Source organism: Temnothorax americanus, unplaced genomic scaffold (assembly GCF_048541705.1).
Source record: "Temnothorax americanus isolate GAGA-0224 unplaced genomic scaffold, ASM4854170v1 Scaffold4, whole genome shotgun sequence".
Taxonomy (NCBI): domain Eukaryota; kingdom Metazoa; phylum Arthropoda; class Insecta; order Hymenoptera; family Formicidae; genus Temnothorax; species Temnothorax americanus.
In genome coordinates this window covers 4,094,028-4,113,727 of record NW_027509547.1, presented here as the reverse complement: position 1 = coordinate 4,113,727, position 19,700 = coordinate 4,094,028, and the positions used below count along the sequence as shown (strand labels likewise).

At 40.9% G+C, this 19,700-nt stretch overlaps 1 protein-coding gene across 3 annotated transcripts in view; it reads right to left on the bottom strand.

Annotated features, from left to right (window-relative positions):
- Positions 1-7,077: 7,077 nt before the first annotated feature.
- Positions 7,078-19,700, bottom strand: part of LOC143902478 (WD repeat-containing protein 47) — a 62,599-nt gene continuing 49,976 nt past the window's right edge. For 2 of the 3 annotated variants that reach the window (XM_077415432.1, XM_077415430.1), the window contains exons 7-11: positions 15,011-15,210; positions 10,136-10,305; positions 9,483-9,790; positions 8,940-9,180; positions 7,078-8,811 (exon numbers count right to left, since the gene is read on the bottom strand). In XM_077415432.1, the coding sequence (XP_077271558.1) occupies positions 8,666-8,811; positions 8,940-9,180; positions 9,483-9,790; positions 10,136-10,305; positions 15,011-15,210 (1,065 nt within the window). In that variant the 3' untranslated portion in view covers positions 7,078-8,665. The remainder of the gene's footprint in view (positions 8,812-8,939; positions 9,181-9,482; positions 9,791-10,135; positions 10,306-15,010; positions 15,211-19,700) is intronic. The other variant, XM_077415431.1, reaches the window with a different exon arrangement.

Here is a 19,700-nt window from a genome sequence, read left to right as displayed (position 1 = left end):
TCGTACGGTCGTCCTCTCGCCGCTTAATTGACAGTAGCGCGCTCACGACAGGGTTAAACGGAGTCGCGCATTACCGAGGCGCGTTCTTATTATCGTTAATTTTAATTAGGGATTATACCGCGGGTGTCCGCGGTCTCTTGTGCCACGGTGATGCACGGGGATGCGGACGTTCGCGGAAGCAGCGGGACGTCCGTCCGCCGGAAAGGAGGCTGCCCCCGCCGCGGAAAGTGACGCGATAGGGACCCGGGGAACAAGATCCTGATCCTGGTTATAAACGACCACACGCTGCTCATCGCGAATACGGAGTCCCGCGGCGAAGAAGCGCCTCGTGGGCTCGTGAGACCATGCACGCGTTTTCCAAGAGAACGCGGGACCGGAATCCCGCGCGAGACGTTCCGACTCTCGGGGGCCACTTCTCTCCCCTTTCCCTCCTCCCTGGGTAAATCTTCGACTTTCGACGACGATATCTGATCCCGCCGACCGCGGCTCTCGACGGCTCCCGGATTCCGGTGCCCATGCCGCGGAGTGTCCCACTTAAAGCCAGGGAGAGAGCGGAGCGTCCCGCGGCGGTCTCTAATTCCTCTAATTTGGCCGGGGACGATAAAGCGTGCGTGCGTGTGCGCGACCGCCTTCTGCGGGAGTTAAGTCGATGAAATTATTGACGTTGTTAAAATTCTGATTTTCGGCCGATCACGATAGGCTCATAGAATGGAAAGTGGCGGGCGAAGATATAGAGGGATATCAGCCTCTCGATCGCGGGGGATATCCGATTTCAATGCTATACGTTTCTCTAAAGCTAAGTTGGAGGAGTTAAGAGGCTCATTACTTGGAGCACAGTTATTGTTGAACGCCGTTGTCGTTATTGGACGTGCCTGTTTGCGATTGATGGCTATAGGCAGATATAATCAAAACATCATTATGCCGTTTTTGTAATTAATTATATTTCCGTTTTATATCCTATGTCTTGAATAATTGCTTTCCTGAAGTTTCTTAACAAGAATTTCTCGTTCTGCAGGTACTTCTTCATAAATTTCCTATGATGCTACTCGTCGTTAAGCGAGTTTGCATCAGTTATCGTCGTTAAGCGTGATTTCTTGCGGAGCTGCTGCTTAAATTTCTTTATCCTACGGAATAATTACTTTCGTGGAAATGAAAGATTTCTCGGTTTGTAGGTACTGCTTTGCATATCTTTTAACTGCCCTTCGTCGCTAATCGCTCACTGTCACAAGTTACCATTATCAATCCTTTTTCCTCCCTAAAATTACCGCGAGAGTCCTCATTAGATCTCGAATAGAAAGAGAGAATATCGCGAGCTTTTTACTCCTTCAGTTTTTACATTATTCCCATCGTACTTTGTCGAGTCATAATGACGGCGAAAAATTTCAGCGGGCTCTATATCTCCGCTTCACGAACATCACTCTACTTCCCTCGCGGGAGAGGAGAAACGTTCCTCCTAGAGCGAGGTTCGGCGCGTCGGACAATTAAATATTTTTAATCGCCCGGCGTAATTGGCGCGGATTAGAGATGCCGTCCATCCACCGACGGCCGCGGCCCTTGATTATCGTTGATCGTCAGGGCAAATAACAGTGAGGTAAAGAGCAACCGAGACGGGCAAATATAGAGAGATGGGGGAGGAGGGCGAGAGCGTGAACCAGCCAGTCTTCTTGCTCGTCGGGAGAGCGCCGGTGGTGGCATTCGGGGCCCGGAGTCCGGGGGCCCCGAAGTGCGTTTCAACGGAGGGGAATACTTAGCGGAATACGTCCCAGTGATTATTGGCCGTGATAATGATCGAGTCGCTGCGAGTTGTCTATGGCGTGATTGCAGGTCGCGCCGTTGATCCTTAGGCCATGTGGTGCGAGGGTGGTTATTAAGAGCGACCGGTTCCATCTCGAGCAGCGCAGCGGGGACCGGGCTTAGAAGGGCACAAAAGCTCTCTTCGGCTTCTCAAAAGAACGCATCGTTGACGCCGCAACGCGGCGGGTTTTCGACGCTATGCGAAAAACAGATCGAGAAAGAATCGGCAGCAGTCCGACCAGACCGGACGCATGTCATGTTTGAGCAAAATGCGAAAAAATATTATAGATATTTCTTTGCACTTTATTTCTTGAATATTATCTTTATTACACACACAAAATTCTTATTTTTCTGTAATAAGCGGTAAATACTTCGTAATACTGGAAAATATTTTAATAATAATAAGTGAAATAGGACCGCTTTGATATATCAATTAGAGAAAATATTTATATATTAAATTATAATATTTTCCATGTTAAATTTTATATATTAATTTAAATCATATTATACATTGTATAATTTATATTATTGAAAAGTATCACATATTTCATACATTTCTAATGTTTCCTTCTATTTTGAATATCTTTTACTGTTTGTGTGTGTCGATGATTTTCGGGACTCCACAAATTCTTTATTTTGACATGGGTATTTAGCTCGACGTATTTACCCTCGAGAGACAAAGTAATGGGTCTGCAATTAGGCGCGAACGATTAAAACGGAGCTTTAATTGGCCGTAGTGAAGGCTCCTAAGAGAGATTTGCACTCTTCATCCCTCTTCGCGCGTCCATCTTTTCTCCTTCTTGCCGCCTCTTTCTCTTCATATCTGCTCTTCTCGCTTCTTCCTCGCCAGTCTCGTAAGCGGTTAATGCTAGGCGATAAATCATGTTAACTCACGTAAGTAGTAACTAGTAACCGATTCGCGTTTGTACGACTTGCGTGAGATATTGGCTATTACGTGGAGTTATGGCGAAGATGCGCGCGTCCGACCTCCACCCGCTATAGCTACGAAGTTGCAAACGATCCCAGATCATCAAGTCTGTGCAGATCTTGAAACGTATAAGCTATACGTCGGTAGAAAAGAATTGATGCAAGATTTAACAATGCCGACGGAATTTCAACAGAAAGAAGGTAACAGAGTATAAAGAGGTGCCGATTCATTGCCATCAATCGTATGAAAATAAAAAAATGTTAAGCGTTTAATAATTTGCACGCGAGAAGTGTTTAAAACTGGTTTTTTTTTAAATACTATTTTATACTATGTTACAACATCACCAGGATGCGTTTCATCGTCTAGTCTTCTATATCGCCTTCTTTTTGTGTGTCGATCTAACGGCTAGACATGCCATCCAGATTCATGCAAATATTTTTGAGCAAATACCTATAATAATCTTCAGCTTGCCAATTAAGCGAATTTTTTCACTTTGTGTTTAGTAGCGGTTTTTTCCTGCGTAAAATTGTGCTGCGCTCGACATTTTCTGTCACGCGAAGTTATATTCGCGCTGCAGGCTATGAACGCGTAAAAATCATATTTAGAAAAAAATAAATTAGCATTTTTTCTAAAAAAATATTAAAATTTCTCACATGATATATAATAGATAACACAAAAGTTTTTATGTTTAAACGTAGGCTTTGTCTTGCTTAATTAAACTTGAATTTTTTTTTGCTCACTATCCTATTACTCTTTTTGATATTCGATTCGCTCTTGTGTATTTAACAGTGCAGCGTGTAGGTGCCCGCCGTCGTCCACCTACCACAAAATGTATCCTTAAATAGCCACGGGGATAACAACGTCGTCTAACGCAATAATTTACGACGAACTAAAGTACCGCGAAGACGCTTTTATGCGAAGCGAGAAAGAGCGCCGACCGATTCTCCCGAAAGGTGGAATGCCTGGACGAAAGGGTCCAACAAATTACGCGCGTTTCGTCGCATTTTATTCGGGTCGTGTCTTTGGGCAGGCCCGCGGGTTCAATGCCGGGTCGGTGATTACGAATTTCTGGGTTCGAATGGCCAGGCGACTAGGAACCGTCTCTCTGGTATACGCCATCCTCCGCCGTCTTCTGCCAGGACGACGACGACGAAGACGACGGCGACGACGACTGCGCGCCACGACGATGAGGGCAAGGAGGACGGAATCGTCTTAAGCGCCAAATTGCACGTATGCTAAGTGGCCGCGATTTAAATTATTATTATCATCTCCTGGCCACGGGAATTACCCTTCCGAGAATGGTAATTCCCGCGGGGATCGGGGACGCGCCGCGTTTATACGGCAAGGATCGTTTCGCTCTTTTGGGGGCCCCACGACAAGGGCAGCTTCTCTTCTCCTCATTTGAATGCGATTTGGAGACTGCCAGCGATGCGCAATTCTTCGTAATCTCACCTCAGAACAGTTTTCTGAAAACAAAATCTTGCGCAGATATAGATAGATCGATGAATAACACAACAATAAGATAAAACGGCCAAAGAATTTGCTCTTAAAAATATTTTAGAAGTAAGAATGTATATGTTTAATAAATCAGTTTTTAAGTTTGAATTAATTATAGAAACTGCAATGTATATCATTGTGGCTATTTTTACTGTGCTTTTTATATTAAATTTCGCAATTTAATTTATTTTTCTAAATCCAATTTATAACATTTTAGGGAAAAAATGTAGAAACGTGTAAGTATCGCGAAAAATATATTACGATGAGATAAAGCATGAGAGCATGCATGAGAACCTCTGCGGAAATGATAGAGTATACAAAGCAATTCGTGCGCGCTCGAGCTCGATTGGAGGTGATTCTCGTAATACGTTATTAATTTGAATACCTCGTGCGTGATGAATTATTTAACGGCGCGATTAGCCTAATGCATCATCGCAGGGCCTTTCTTTCTAAGTTCCCCGGTTCTTGTTCATAAGCGCGAAATCACTTGTTCGTGATCACAAATACTAATTTCTCTGTTCAACTCTAACTAAAAGCCCGTATTTACACCATATCGAGGGACTCGACCAATTTTGAAATAGTTGAACAGCTTGAGAGTCAGTTTTTGATATTCGCGACATATTCGTAATATTTCTTAATTACAATTCGAGCGAGGAATTTGGATGATATCTGTCTCGAGACTAATGTAAAATACATTTTCTTTCCCAGAAAGCATTACGACGAGTATAGTTAGCCGGAATCCAAAAAATTCGAATTAGAGTCCATTGCCAAATATCATCGAGCAAACCGCAATAGGAACGTAGAATTAGCGAGGAAGAGAGAGCGTCGCACCTCGGGGGGCATTCCTGGAAGACTGCGCGAAGCACGGCACGCCGAGGCCCCGATTTTGTAGGTGGGCCCCGATAGAATACAGAAACTACATTTGTCCTCGGGGACCCGGGTAACGTGTCTGTGCTCGTCCCGGGGCCGAACATTGCGCACCGATAATAATTAGGGCTCGTAATATGGCCCGCGGTGAGGATTTCGAAAAATCCCCAAGCGCCAAATTAACCGAATTCGTCGAATCGACAGATGGTTCCGACAGACGCACAGGAATTCCGTGGGTGGATCCTCGCCCCGGGGACACTTCCCGAAATACAGAATTAGGTCCAGAGATCACGGAATTGGTCTCCGCGACGGTTGCCTTCGCCCTTCTTTTCTTCGCGCCGGCGTCGATGAAATTGATCCCGAAAAAGGCGCATATAATATAAAATATATTATTTTTTACACAGTTTTTTCACTTATCTTTTATCGTATTATCACTTATCCAACTTTATCTTCAAAAATCTATGCTTTTCAAATGATATTATTCTGCGTATGACTATAAAATGTTATTTTTAAAATACTGATTCTTCAAGTTTTTATACCCACCATCTCTTTCTTATGACCATTACTTAATACTTTCCTTTAGGGCAAACAAATTTGTTTCAGTTCCACGAAAATCGCGCGAACGTACATCGATAATTTTTTACCTGTTCGGTGTGCAGTCGGTAGACGTGATATATTATAGCGGCAGTTTTTCCATAATCTACAAAAAAAAGCTCTATCTAAACGTCGAAATTGCCGGTTCTCCATTAAATGATTCTCATTAAAAATTTATTTTCGAGACTAGAAGGGTTTACGCTCACGATCGGCGTATCTCTGCTTCACGGAATCGGATCCGTAGAGCGCCGAATTCGGCGCCACAGGTAATACATGCGGGTGGAAGATTACATGATTACAGTTATTATGGGAAATTTATAGAAAATCGACCGAGCTTTCATGGCGCGTATATATATACCATACCGTACGAACCCACACGCCGACGTAATTTCTTTCTTACGGGGGCCACTAATCGGTCCGATTACCCGAATTTCTGAAAAACTGGCCCGATTGAGATTAGCGGGGGCCTTTTAATGGAATTCTGATGGGTTGTTTGGGTGTGATTTTCGTTATCATAAATACGACCACTTTAATAACGTAAATTTTATTGTTTAAATTAGACGTGACATATTATATCGTATCTACAAGAAAAGTACAAAGTTATAAGTTATATGTCATATGTATACCTATAGTATAGTGCGTTACGTGGTAATACTCGAGTACGAGATAATAAGAGACTTTTACTTTAGACATTTACCAACTCGTTTGGAAATATTGTGAGATGAGGATATTACTGTTGTGGAATGAGGAACGTGAGGGAGACGGGAGGGGGAGGAAGAATAGCTCACAAAAAATACAAAAATGAATGTAAATCGCCGAAAGCAGCCACGACAGAAGGCACGATAAATTGCTACATGGAAGCAGATGAGCTTGCATTGAGTCGCTATTAACAAATAATCGCTTCCGTCCCATTCCGTTTGCTCGCCATCGTCATTCTGATCTGTTTTGTCAATCATTACAAAATGTAGTGAAGCAGAAAAACAAAGTTGTTGGATAACAAGATACGAAACGCACAGAGTCGCTAAAAATCGTGTTTTTACGAATGCAGAAATATTTCGCAACTCTGTTATCTTGATTATTTATGAAACTTTGAATTTCTGCCAAAGTCATTTAGAAAATCGCAAACTGGACAACATAAAAAAATAATTAATGAATGGAGTATTCGTAACAATAATTTTATCAAAAAATTTGTTCTCCAAAGAAGTAAATAATTAACGGTAATCAATATTACATCATGCGATCTTGTGAATGATTGAACGTGAAAGATCACGAATTTATTTAGCAAGCGGTTAACTTTAACCTTCCTATTATTCACCCGTTTTCCCTTTATTTTGCTTTTACTCTATCTCTTATTATTTCTTCAATATCTCTTTCCCATTTTTTTTTCTCTCTCTCTCTCTCTCTCTCTCTCTCCTTGAATACATTCGCGATCTTAAAATATGATTTGTCCGTACGCCGAAAAAATATGCTAATAGGACAAAGTAAAAGCTCGCTCTTAACAACGTTGACGTCGAAGTAGGATAAAACAAATAATGATATGATTGCATCATCACTCGACAAATTAATGATTAAATCAAAGAATTGCCGAGGTCAATTGTCGATGAACGTGTATTTACAAAATCTTCGTCCCATGTTCAACCATTGAATCACTACATCGATGAGAAAATTGCTTCCGACAGTGTAAAGTGATGCGCACTTTTCTCTTTTTCTCTCTTTCCATATCGCTGCTACTGCGAGCTTTGGCGATTGCGACAAGCAACTTTAAGTCTAATTGTTAGTTCTTACGACTTTATTTTACTAAAGAATACTATCTTCTTTGCGCGTAAACGTAGTCACATGTCGCGACGAATCGCGTATATAAATTGCTTGACGCTCGGATAAACTCTCGCGATTTATATTATTTTAGTCCGTAAAAAATAGCGATTAGTATGAGCGTACGTATATAATTTCTTTCGCAGATACAGATATATATCTATATATATATATGTATATACTATGTACTAGAACGCTTGTGTATATTTGGCTTGTGAGTTGATAACATGGAGATGAAAGTATGAGCATCTGTGTAAATTAAATGCGCGCGTAAGTTGCAACAATATTGTGGCAATAAGTTTTTCAATAGATCAAGAATAAAATAAGTAGGACAAATAATTCTATTTAAACGTTGTGAAACGATGCAACGATGCGGTACTGAGCGAAAGTAAGAGAGCGTTAAAAACTAGAAATTAACGTCCTGTACAGGAGCGTGAGTATCGTATTTCTAAAATTTTCTTAACATAGCTCAACGTATCTACAATACAGGCATCTCTGATTATAACAAAATATTTTTAAAAAAAAGAGACCGGGAAAGGGGATATTATCGCACCGCGGTTCTAATAAGTACGCGTGCGTTGTTCCTGATAAAAACATCCTTCGAAATCTGAAAACCTACCCTCATATTGTGCAAAAAGAAGATATTTTAAACTCACGATGTACACGATCCAACTTCGCGTAGCTGTAAAATAGCATCAAAGCGAGGGATTATTCATCCGCAGTCTTGTGACTCCCGATATTTAATTCATAGCTAAAAACAATCTTACTGATGCTCCTCATCTTATATCACGCGTTCTTTATTCCCTTTTCACCCGAGTCTTCAAAGCGTGTTACGTTTTAATTGTTTAAATGCTTTACTTTCGTATCAATGTATTACGCTGAATTAATAACGTAATCGTACAAATTAGAGTTTTAATTGGTCATTTAACAAATAATTAAACTGTATGCAAATACGAAAATATGTTAGAACATTAATATCGCTCGAAATTTCACTTTTTGCGATTGTAATGTTTCTGGGATTACTTAAGAATCGAAATCTAAGTATGAACCTTTTGTAAGAATCAATGTAAAAAAAAAAATCTAGATAATATTGTCAAAGATGAATTATTATGGTAAGATGTTCTTAAAAGAACGGACAATATAAATAACGGTGCGTTATCATGTCGGGCCTTTTTAAACAGGCGGTAAGGCCCACAGGGTTGCAGTTTTGTCAGCGGAAGTACTGAGAAACGAGAACTCCGTCGGATGCCAACGTCCGGAGATGACTTTGTCCTGATGTTGAGCGACTACGACGCTAGGTAGAGGCATTGTAAGATCGCCTGCAACATGTATTTCATTATGCTTGTGTTATTCTATTGTTATAGAGACACTTGTATCACAACAGTATTAAATGTTTCAATTTCTGTAAGTAATGTCTCTTAGAAATTAAAATCAATGAGGAACCCACCTTGCAAGTCTGTGAGTACCAATTTGTTATCGTATCCCGCCGTCAATAAGTAATACGCCGACGGTGAGAATCGTATGCTCCTGATATCTGCCGCGTGAGGTTTGAAGCACTGCACCGTTCTGCCGCCGCGAATGTCAAAGAGAACGCAGCTGCTGTCCTCGTGACCGGACACCAACAATCGGCCAGACGGATCTACGCACAGCGCAGCTACGGGACTGCCGACCTGTAATGGAATCAGATTCTGATCAGACAAATAATACCGCTTCTATTCTTGACAACCAGAAAGAAACGTCCGATAAAAATCCGATTTAGAGGGAAGTGACTAATGCTGTGCGATCGGGATAGATGGTGGTGCAATTTAATAATGTAAATCGAATATTTTTATCGGACGTAGAACTTAATATATGACACTAGAACGAAACAGAAAGATGCTGACGATGCCAAGACGGATTCTAAACGATGAAATTTCTTTTCTAATTTTATCCATTCTAATTTTTATTTTTGATGATCACTACAGGCATATCGACGGAGAACCCGACTCACCCGGCTGCCAGGTACCGTCGCAGGTGTGACCATGTTGACGCAGCTTCTCGTCCTCAGATCCCAGAACCTGACTGTTTTATCCTGCGATCCGCTGACGAACATCGCTCCGCCCCAGTTGTAAAGCGTCAGCACGTGGCCGCTGTGGCCGCTCAAGGCCTGGAAAGGTGTACCGGTCGTGCAATCGGTAACGTAAATCTTGCAGTCGCCGGCACCACCGCTGATCAGAAGGCTCGACTTGTTCGACGTGTCCTCGAGGAAGCACAAGTCGCGCACCGTACCATCGTGCATGGTCAACTCGACCTCTTGCCCTGCAGATTAGAAATTATAGAATCGATCATCTAACGATAGTAAGAAAGATTAATTTTTAAGAATTAAATAAATCCGAGTAATAATAACAAACTAATTACGTATCATGATAAATGTCTAAATTATGAATTACTCTTCCACGTCTGGCAAATACAGATTTTACGAGAATTCAAAGATGCAAAAAAAAAAAAACTTAATAATTCATGTATTTGAAAAATTTAAAATAAAAATGGGCTCAGTCTATATTAGTTCATAAAGCCTACTTTTCTCTTTTTTTTTTATTTTAAGTTTTTTACGAATCCCAAGATTACATCTATTTTCATCTATTTACGTCTATCAAACAATACCTTCGAGATTCGACGTATCGGCGTTAAAGCGCATTAACTTCACAGTTTTATCGTTGCTTCCGGTCGCGATCAACCGTCCGTCCGGTGTCCACGCGAGGCAGTATATGGAGCCTTTGTGATGCTTCGTTCTCTTGAAGAGAACGGTGGGTTGATACGTCTGATGATCCTCTCTGAAAGATATGCAATGCTTCAGTACTAAGCGATGATAAGCAATAAACATTTCGACAACTCGGAACATTTCGACAAAAATCATCCGACTAAAAAAAAAGGTTTGCAATTTCGCTTTATTCCACAAGCCATCAATCTTCCCCAAAGAAAAAGAAGAATGCTCGGGTTCTTTCGGACGACGTCGCTTTCATCGAGCAATTTTCCTTCCTCGTTCCCAGCCTTCATCAACCGCGTCTCTAATTGAAGTCGATATCGTTGCATATTGTACACGGAGTTCCGGCCGTGGAAACGAGGGAGAGGCTCGATGATCTTAAGGAGCGTGCCGTCGCTTTCACGGCGCCGGTTTTTTTCTGCATGGATTTTAATTAAGCGCAGCTCTTTTCCCACCACGCGCGGCCGACCGCGCGTGTGAGATCGCGAACGTTCGCTCCTCTCTGCCGATCAAGATGTTCGCTCGTAAAATCTGCCCCGTTGTTAATTATCATTCGTCCCCTTGAGTCTATTCGACTTGAGCATGACGCGCAAGATTAACGTCACTTCTGCCGCAATTTCCAGCGAGCGCCGAAGGGGAACGACTTTCGAAAGTGACGATACGATTATTCGCAGAGGCGGTTTCTCCGGATAATAACGACATAATTGGAGAAGAGGTTCGTACTGAGTGATAAAAGTGATGGAACAAGTGAATTTTTGCGCAGTTATTTAAGAAAAGGATTAACAGAAGTAGTGTCGTTAAAGAGAGAGAAATTCTCTGCTGAAATATATGTAATGAGAAATTTTACAAAAAAGGCTCTTATATTAAAGCGCCAAAAGAAAATTTTAAAACTCTAGATTTAACTTTTATTCGCGCGCGCAGTCAAAATCCAATATAATATTATTATAATTATAAGTATGAAACCCCCCCATTTAAAAAATTAATCCTTGCTGTTTTTACTTAATGAATAACTCTTTTGGCTTTACTTTTGATGCATCTTCCTATGGTTTAAAAATTAGAAAACAATTATCAGAATGGTAAACTATAAACGTCGCCAGAAAAGAAATCCATACTGCTATTTGCTATAGAACAAGTATCTATAATATTAGCTATTTTTTTATATTTTGAAAGTTGTTTAAGAAAGAAAAATATATCAACAAAAAGTAGAAATTCCTATTTCAAGCGACATATGTAGAAATACTCTCGTTTATCAATGAAGCAGGTATATGTGCATATCCGTCACGTTTGCAAGTGCCTAATTTACGTTAATTACAATTATGATTTTCACATTTCGCTTTTTAGCATTTTTTTTCGTTTGTATTAAAATTAACTGCAAATTCTCACGAGCTTTTCAACGAGTGTTTTATATGTGTCCTCTATTTTATTCTTAGTTAGGAAAATCTTTTTCTTTACAATCTCGACAACAGCACTTGCCAACAACGTTACTTCGATCACAAGAGCACAAGTAATGAAACCGCAGACTTATTGACTCTGCAACACGAGATGAAAATGTCGACGGTATTAAGTTCGTGATATCTCAATTTCAAGCCGAGCAACGGAATTACGACGTTCTAATTGAACGATCACGGAGTCTCTTGATAGTCAAGTTCTCACAGAGACCTCCCGTCGTTCGTATCATTGACTTTTGCTCCTATCGCAACACCGAGTGTCACGGAGGACAATCTCCTGGCGCCTCGTAATCTTTACGCAGGTATATAATTAACGAGCTCGTGCGTATCGTTAACGTTATAATTGCGGCAGCATCTCGGATGGCGTAGTCGCGTTCTTTGGGACCATTAAGCGGATTTTACGAGTCGTTTATTCGCGCGCGTTGTTGTTACGACACATGATGAACTTATATACGGCGGTGTGCTTGAGAGACGTTCCGTGTCGGTGGCTGTCCCGCAATTTCAAAAGTTACGCAAGACACACGCATATATGTTGTCGCACTTTATGTTTTGCCGCGAATACGGAACGGAGTAGGTGCAAATTTTCTGTGTGGCGCAACGGTAATGTATCTTGCGCGCGTAAACTTTTTCGACGCCGCGCCGCGCCGCCGACGTGAATCGTTCCGCCCGTGAAACAGCAGCGGAGCACGATCGAGGCCGCTATCGCAAACGGACAAATGGAAATTGCTCCGCGTTATTGACTTTGGACACAAATTACAGCTCGTTGAACTTACCGGAACACCGTAATACAGCGTTAAATGTGCATTGTCGCGGCGTGAATTGTTAATGATAGACGGGAATATTTGCGAGTGAAAGGTGACCGTTTGTTGTCTACCTTGTAATGCAAAACAGACTGTCTTGAACTGTAACGTGCAATGCTACCTCAAAAAATGAAACTATACAGTTCCGTTCCAGGCAATTGCTACGCGTCGTGCGAGCACGATTTTTGCCTCGTTATTACTCTTAATTATTACTTCGTTATTTATTCACCCGCGACTACTTTACGTTCTCCGGTTGTTTTTATCGCGAGTTAACGTTACTTTTTATAATCCACTTCCATGTCCCACAATGTTCTTTCTCGTTCACTGAAATTTACAAATTGATCTCAAAACTAATCTGAAGTTGTGTGATTTCCCGAATTTTCCGATTCTTAACGTATTTTTCAGTCAAAAAATAATATTCAAGAAATCATCATGTTAAAATTATGCGGGATTGTTCTGAATTCGGTGCAAATATTGATGGGAGGAAAAATGAAATATTGCGAATCGCGTTCAGGATGATGTAAACGGAAACGACGTGCTGCAGCGTGGTGGTAGCCAGTAATGGAAAAAAAACTGTACCGGCAATCCACATTCGCTGAACACGCAGGAATGCTCCGTTTGGCATGAAGGCCTCTGCCGCTCGTTAGGCCAGCATGCCCGCGTAAAATTAGTTTAGCGGACGCGAATTTATACTTGACCCGCCTCAAATTTACATACGACGAAGCTCTTTTGTTACGTATGAGTGACAACGAAGACTCGATTATAATAAAAGTAGCTCATAATCGTGCAAGATTATTTTTTTCTTGGCTTTCTATAACATTAATTTAATTTAATACATACTCTTTTTAATACATCTTTTTCATACTCTCAAATAATCTCGGATTTTTTAAAATGCTAACCGCGGCAATTAGCAAGAACCTTGTTTCTCGTTAATCGTTAATTGCGCTTTTAAAACGCTAGAGAGTAATTATATCTTTGAAACTATGAACCTCTCTCTCTCTCTCTCTCTGTAGAACTTTTGAAGCACGGCAAAATATTCATTACCAACCTGTTTTCCATCGATACATATTTAAGTCTGAAAGTTTAGCAGTAGAGAAACGATCACGATATAAAAGTTTTCAGCCCGTGCAACAATATTATTAAGCGTATATTACATATGCATATATTACAAAATAATCCTACCAAATTACAGCTCATAAATATTTGCAATAATACCGGGCTCCTTGCCTCGCGATAAGTGATATCTATTGCAACGTGAGAGAACACATTTGATTAATCGCGATCTCTGTTCTAATTACATCGCGGAGCGAAGTTGCGTTGATATTATCGCATCAAGATGATAGATAAGCCGGAGCTTATTGAATAGCGTGACGCGTTCCGCTGTAAGAGCCGTGATGATTTCTCTCGCGCTTCGCACCGCGAAAAATGTTTCGAGGTGCGCGCGCTATCTCGGGATCCGAAACGTGTCCACCGCGAGGTAGAAACGACGTCAAGCACGGCTGAGCAGGATTTATCGTCGCCACGACGAGACGGCGAATTTGAGCTCGCGAAACTTCAGCGCGCTTATCGCAAACGTGAAGTCATTTCGTCGTCGACGATTCTCCCCCCGACGATCCGGGATCGGCTTTTAGCCGACTCGTAATTTACGGTTATTTACACCGGCGCCGCTAAAATGTATCACAACTCTCTCCCTCTCTCCCTCCCTCTCTTTCTCACTCCATTTTTCGCGGGAGCGTGAATGTAAGTTCATCTGATTTCTCTCGGGGGCTGCCGCGCGTGTATTCGTCGATGTATTCGCCTGTCTGAGTTCGATAATCGCATAACGCAAACCCGTTCGTTATTTTTGCATAAGGCCGCTGTAACGATACAGCGATACCGCGATTCGTCAAAACGCAACGCGTATCGGAGACTGTCATTAGCCGTCGACATGCCATCTCGAAATATAGCTTACGCGCCATCGAAAGGCTCCGTTGCAAGACACGCTCCTCGAGACAGGCGAAGGCGGCAATGTTACGATCACGTTATTTCCGCGCTTCGATTGACTCGCAATCGCAATTTAACGATTTCCCGAACGTCCGGGGCGAAACGGCTTCCACCCGCTATCCTATCGGACTTCCGGCGCCGATATAAAATGCACTTTATAAGAAAGTTCAGTATATCAATATCAATATCAGTAACTGATTGTCGATGCATATTTAAGTGGTAAATGTGAAATTGCATTATTCATGAAAGCATTAATCAACAGAATGTTTGTGAAAATATAAATCTTTAGGCAGCAGATCGATCTATGTATTTCCGAATAGCGATTTCGAATTATTGCAATTAATTTAATTAATTAGTTATCAAAACATTAAGATTATTTTATAGAATATTTAAATTATATTATATTTATAGTTTCAATGAGAATAAAAGTGAAAATATCACGATCTTGTCAAAGAACCCACAAATGCGATACTTATGGAAATCATTGACCGTCGGAGATAAGCTCCTCGACAATGAATTGTCGCGTAACGAACGTGATTCTCACCTGACATCGTGCAGCTTCGGATAAGCGCATATTCGCAGCGTCTTCGAGTTCGATCCCACGGCGTACAGCTTTCCATGGGGGTGAAATTCGGCGCAGCGTATCGCCTGCACGTCCTCCAGAGCGGTGACGGGAACGAAACGCGGTCTCCCGCCGCCGTTGCTGCTACCATTGCTGGTCTCGAGTTCCGGTCTCGGCTCTTGCTGCAAAACGAGATGCGCGATCGTGTTACTCAATTTGATATTAATGCGTAATAGGTAATTATCGTCCGTGCGAGCGAGCGCACGGAACTAATAACATGCCCGTTGTGATGGTTGTAGCGCAGACGATTAGAAGCCACGCCGTTGCAGCTCTTGCAGACGGAATGCAACGCGGAAAGGTAACTACAACTATCGCGATACACACCGTACCGCTCTAACGAGATCTAATGAATGCCTGCCGGCACAGAGTAACCGTTTTTATTTGCGGATAGGACAAGTACCGTCGCAAATTGCGGATGCAATTCTGCGTCCGGTTGTAGCGATGAATATGGAAACGTTGCGGTGAGATATGAACGTAATATCCAAACAATATCATTGCACTTGATACTCGCATTCTCATTGCTTTCTATCCACTTACAAATTGCGTAGATATGATGGCGGAATACAGTACAATTATATTTCCACATGTTAATTGCATTATAGAAAACAGTAATTTTAATATTGATAAAACATTCAAATAAATAATTTAATAAAAATGTTCAACAAAAAATAGACATCAATGTGAGCCGTGCACAAATAGAATTAAAAAATTTAAAAAAAAGTAAACTGTCAAAGAAGAATATTTGTAACAATTGTTCAGATTATGAATTACGAGGATAATTTTTACTTTTTTTGAGGGAAAAATATAATGAGATGTTAATTACATTTACCTGGATAGTTCTATGATAATTAGCGCTTTCAATTTAACTCTTTCGCCGCTACTAAATTTCTTTTTTGAATCAATTAATGCCTAAACATGGAGATATGCATGTTTATGTACACATAAAGAAATTTCACTTTCTCGTTTCGCGCAAGACGCAAATGATGTGCTCTTCTTGTGAGACAGTTATTACTCAGAACTCGCTAAACCAGCTCGCGCATTGCAGGCAGCGAACCGAACGGAAGGTGAAAAATTCAGAAATACTAGAAAGTTGGACCTTAGATAAATTTCTACCTCACTAAGCTTTTGCGTATAAACAGTTTATTTACTTCAATATTTATGCGATATAATCTTTCAGCTAAATCGGAAAAGTGGTGATTTTTTTTTCTCTTCGACATTATCGAACAAAATGCATGAGTTGGCACTATCGATAAAGGTTTTCTATTTAAAAACAAAGAAAATACGCAAAGTGCACGCGGTGAAACTAATGGTAAATCGATAATTTCACATAGCCATTTTCCGCGTAGATAATCGTAATAACCGTAATTTTATTTCTTCAACATCGACAGTTAAGCAACGGTTATATGGAATTATTATATTCATAGAGAAAAAGCTCGCGATGTTTTTTTGGCGCGAAGCACTTCTTTTGCTGAAGCTACAGGTCCGGAATCGTTTCGTGATTCGTGTTTGCGCAACGACGCGCTTCGCCACGCTTTTACTTTCAAACCACGAGATTGGCCGCGACCGTTTATCTAGATGGATAAATTAGCAAAGCAAATGCACACGCTCTGCCCGCTGTTGTTCTCTTCTTGGCAAACCGTGCAGCACGAGCGGAATTATTAGCGCTCGCGTGCGTTTTCACGCGGCGGCGTACGCTTAACGGCGCGCCGAAGCTACTTCTTGCCAATTGGAATGACTTACGTACGGATAATTTGATCTCGAACGTGTGCGTGACAGGGGCATCAGATCCTAACGAAAAGATAAGCGATATAAAGAAGCCATGAACCGATAAAAATGTTTTCAAGTTTAATCGTTATTAATATAATTTTTTAAAAAATTTCTTAACAATGATTCGATGTAAAGATAAATTCACAAACTTGTGAAGAATATGTACATCGTTGTAAAAAAAAGTAACGTTTAAGGAACAATGGAAAAGAGATTGCATTAGGAATGGTATTCGATATGTCACTTGTTTCACAATTCCATTCTTGCTTGAGTAAATATCGAGTCAATAACCATTGTATGATTCATTGATTTCTTCTCGATAAAAAATTTTTTACCTAGTAGTAGATTCAATGAGTCAATCCGAACAATGAGTGAACGGAATTGGAGGGTGAATCGGACTGGATTTTTAATTACAGTCTCGCTTGCTAATTCTACCTTTCACCTCAAGTTGTTCTAATTTGCTACGAAACAGTTATTCTTACGTTCAAAACACGTTATATTTTCTGTGAAAAATCGGATTTTAATTCGATGCGCCGTGAAAAGGGAAACGACAGTTGTGCACTTCGACGATCGCTCTCTTGCGAGCAGACGTCGTCGCGATTTACGAGCGAGAACGGGGCCATAGAGGAGAATCGATCGTAGATCCGAGAGAAATTCCCATTTCCGCGAAAATTCTGGCATTCTCCGCGATCTCCCGGCTTAACGAGCCGGAAACGTATTCTCGATCGTAATTCTGTTGGGAAAAGCAGATGAAACATCGCGCATCGGTATAGAAGTATATCTGAGAAGCCTAGTTTTGCCGATCGGTCAATCAACCCGTCTCGACCATCGCTATAGACGTTCGGTCTTAATAGCTCTGTACAGCCTTGCGAAAGCGACGATGTAGACAGAAACTTTATAGCATATGGATGGATACTTCAAGATCCCGAACGAAAGCGGGACGAAGATGATGCAAATGCAGTTTCGAACATCGTACTGTTTCGCATTCGCTCTTTCGGCTGTCTGTATATCAATAGAATCGATGAATGAAAGTCTTGCCTAACACGGTAACAAAGCGTTATTCTTCAATAGGATTGTAAGATATAATTAATAACTTAGCAATATATAATAATTCTTTTATATATTCTTATGAAATAAAATATAACCTATATATGAACAAAAACTATAGTTGTTGAAATTTATCTATCATAAATATTAATCGAAACATCGATACATCCGGACGATTAGTAATAATTGACATCCGCGACCTTAATTCCCTTATAAATGGTCATCACCTCCGTACTCTTATAAGGAGGAAAAGGGTGGATCGCGAAGGATCCGCCGGATGCCCTGAAGGCCTTCGGACACGCGTCTCCGATCGAAGATTGAAGGGACGGATCCAACGACGCGTGGCACGATGAAAAACAACTAATAAAAAGGCCTTGACCTGATTGGCGACTCCGGCTTTTTACTTTCCTCCATCGACGCATCGTAAAAAAAAAAACCGATGCGACGCGCAAGAATTTACGCGCATATCGCGCATATAAAATATGCGAGATGTCAATTATAAATTCACTCGCTCTAGATACAGCCTGCAATCGACGTAAGAGATCGCGACAGCGCGACGTACATTATTAATGGTATTAAGCGATTTTTGTCCCGCGTGTCGCCGATGATCATCATGATCAAAATTTTCACTTTTCTCTGAAAAACCGGTTTCACCGGATCTATTCGTGATCGTTTTCGATCTTGGACGTCTATATAGATATTCATCGAAAAAGAAATACAATTTGATGATTAGTTTAATGAAATAGATGCGAAGGACGAATAAATACAGAGTATGCTCGATTATATTTCGGATAACAAGATCCGATGCAACCAATCGTTTTCTGTATCTGGGTTACGGCATACTTTTTCGTCGTCAATCGGTATTCAAACGGAAATCGAAGGTGCACGCGCGTGGGCTTAAGGGCATTCGAGATTCCGACGCACGAATTTCACCGTGTAATTTTACCGTGACATCTTTATGTGTGAAATTACGAATGCCCTGCAACCGGGAAAAGAACGCTCGTACCACGACCACCACATCGTTCTTTAAATGCATATTACGTACAACTAATGTGCTCAACTCCTTATTTAGCGCGTTACATTCAATTGATGTGATTAATTATTGTTACACTCGCCTTAGCTTCAGATTTTTTTTTATCAAGATAAGAAATGCGAAGTTATATATTAAGAAGTAATTTCTCTTATATTAATGAGAATATAACAACCGAGAAATTTATTCAGATATGCTAAGCGAATGCGGAAGTGAATTAACCATCGCGGATATAATGCTCAATTCTCAAAACAATTCTCGGCGGTGTCATCGGACGCGGAAGATTTTTCTACAATTGGAGAAAGATATGGCCTTAAAAAATTGAAGCAAATTAATGAAGAAAAAGTCACGTTATATCAACTCAATCGAAAATGGAATGTAAAACGATTCCAGAATTCTGGCGACATTTCATAAGAGGTCACTTGCAACCAACAAGTTTTCGCACTTTTTTCACCTACGAACGAGATATAATTGCAAATCGGTCTCAAACGAGCTTAATATATGCAATATTTCCCGACTAGAAACATTTAAATCGATCGGTCACTTATGCATGGAATTTTTGTATAGTTCAAATGATGATATTGAAGGAAACCGAGGCTAATGTGCGCGTAAGTCCTTAGATATCGCAGCTCTGGTTATTACGCTGGTTATTAATTAATGCGACTGTTATTACCCGTCTATTATAAAATCATTTTTATTCTTGCGAGACCGTCGAAGTACGGTCTGCGGATGTATCTTGAATTACGAGCGACGTCGCATTAATTTTCTTAC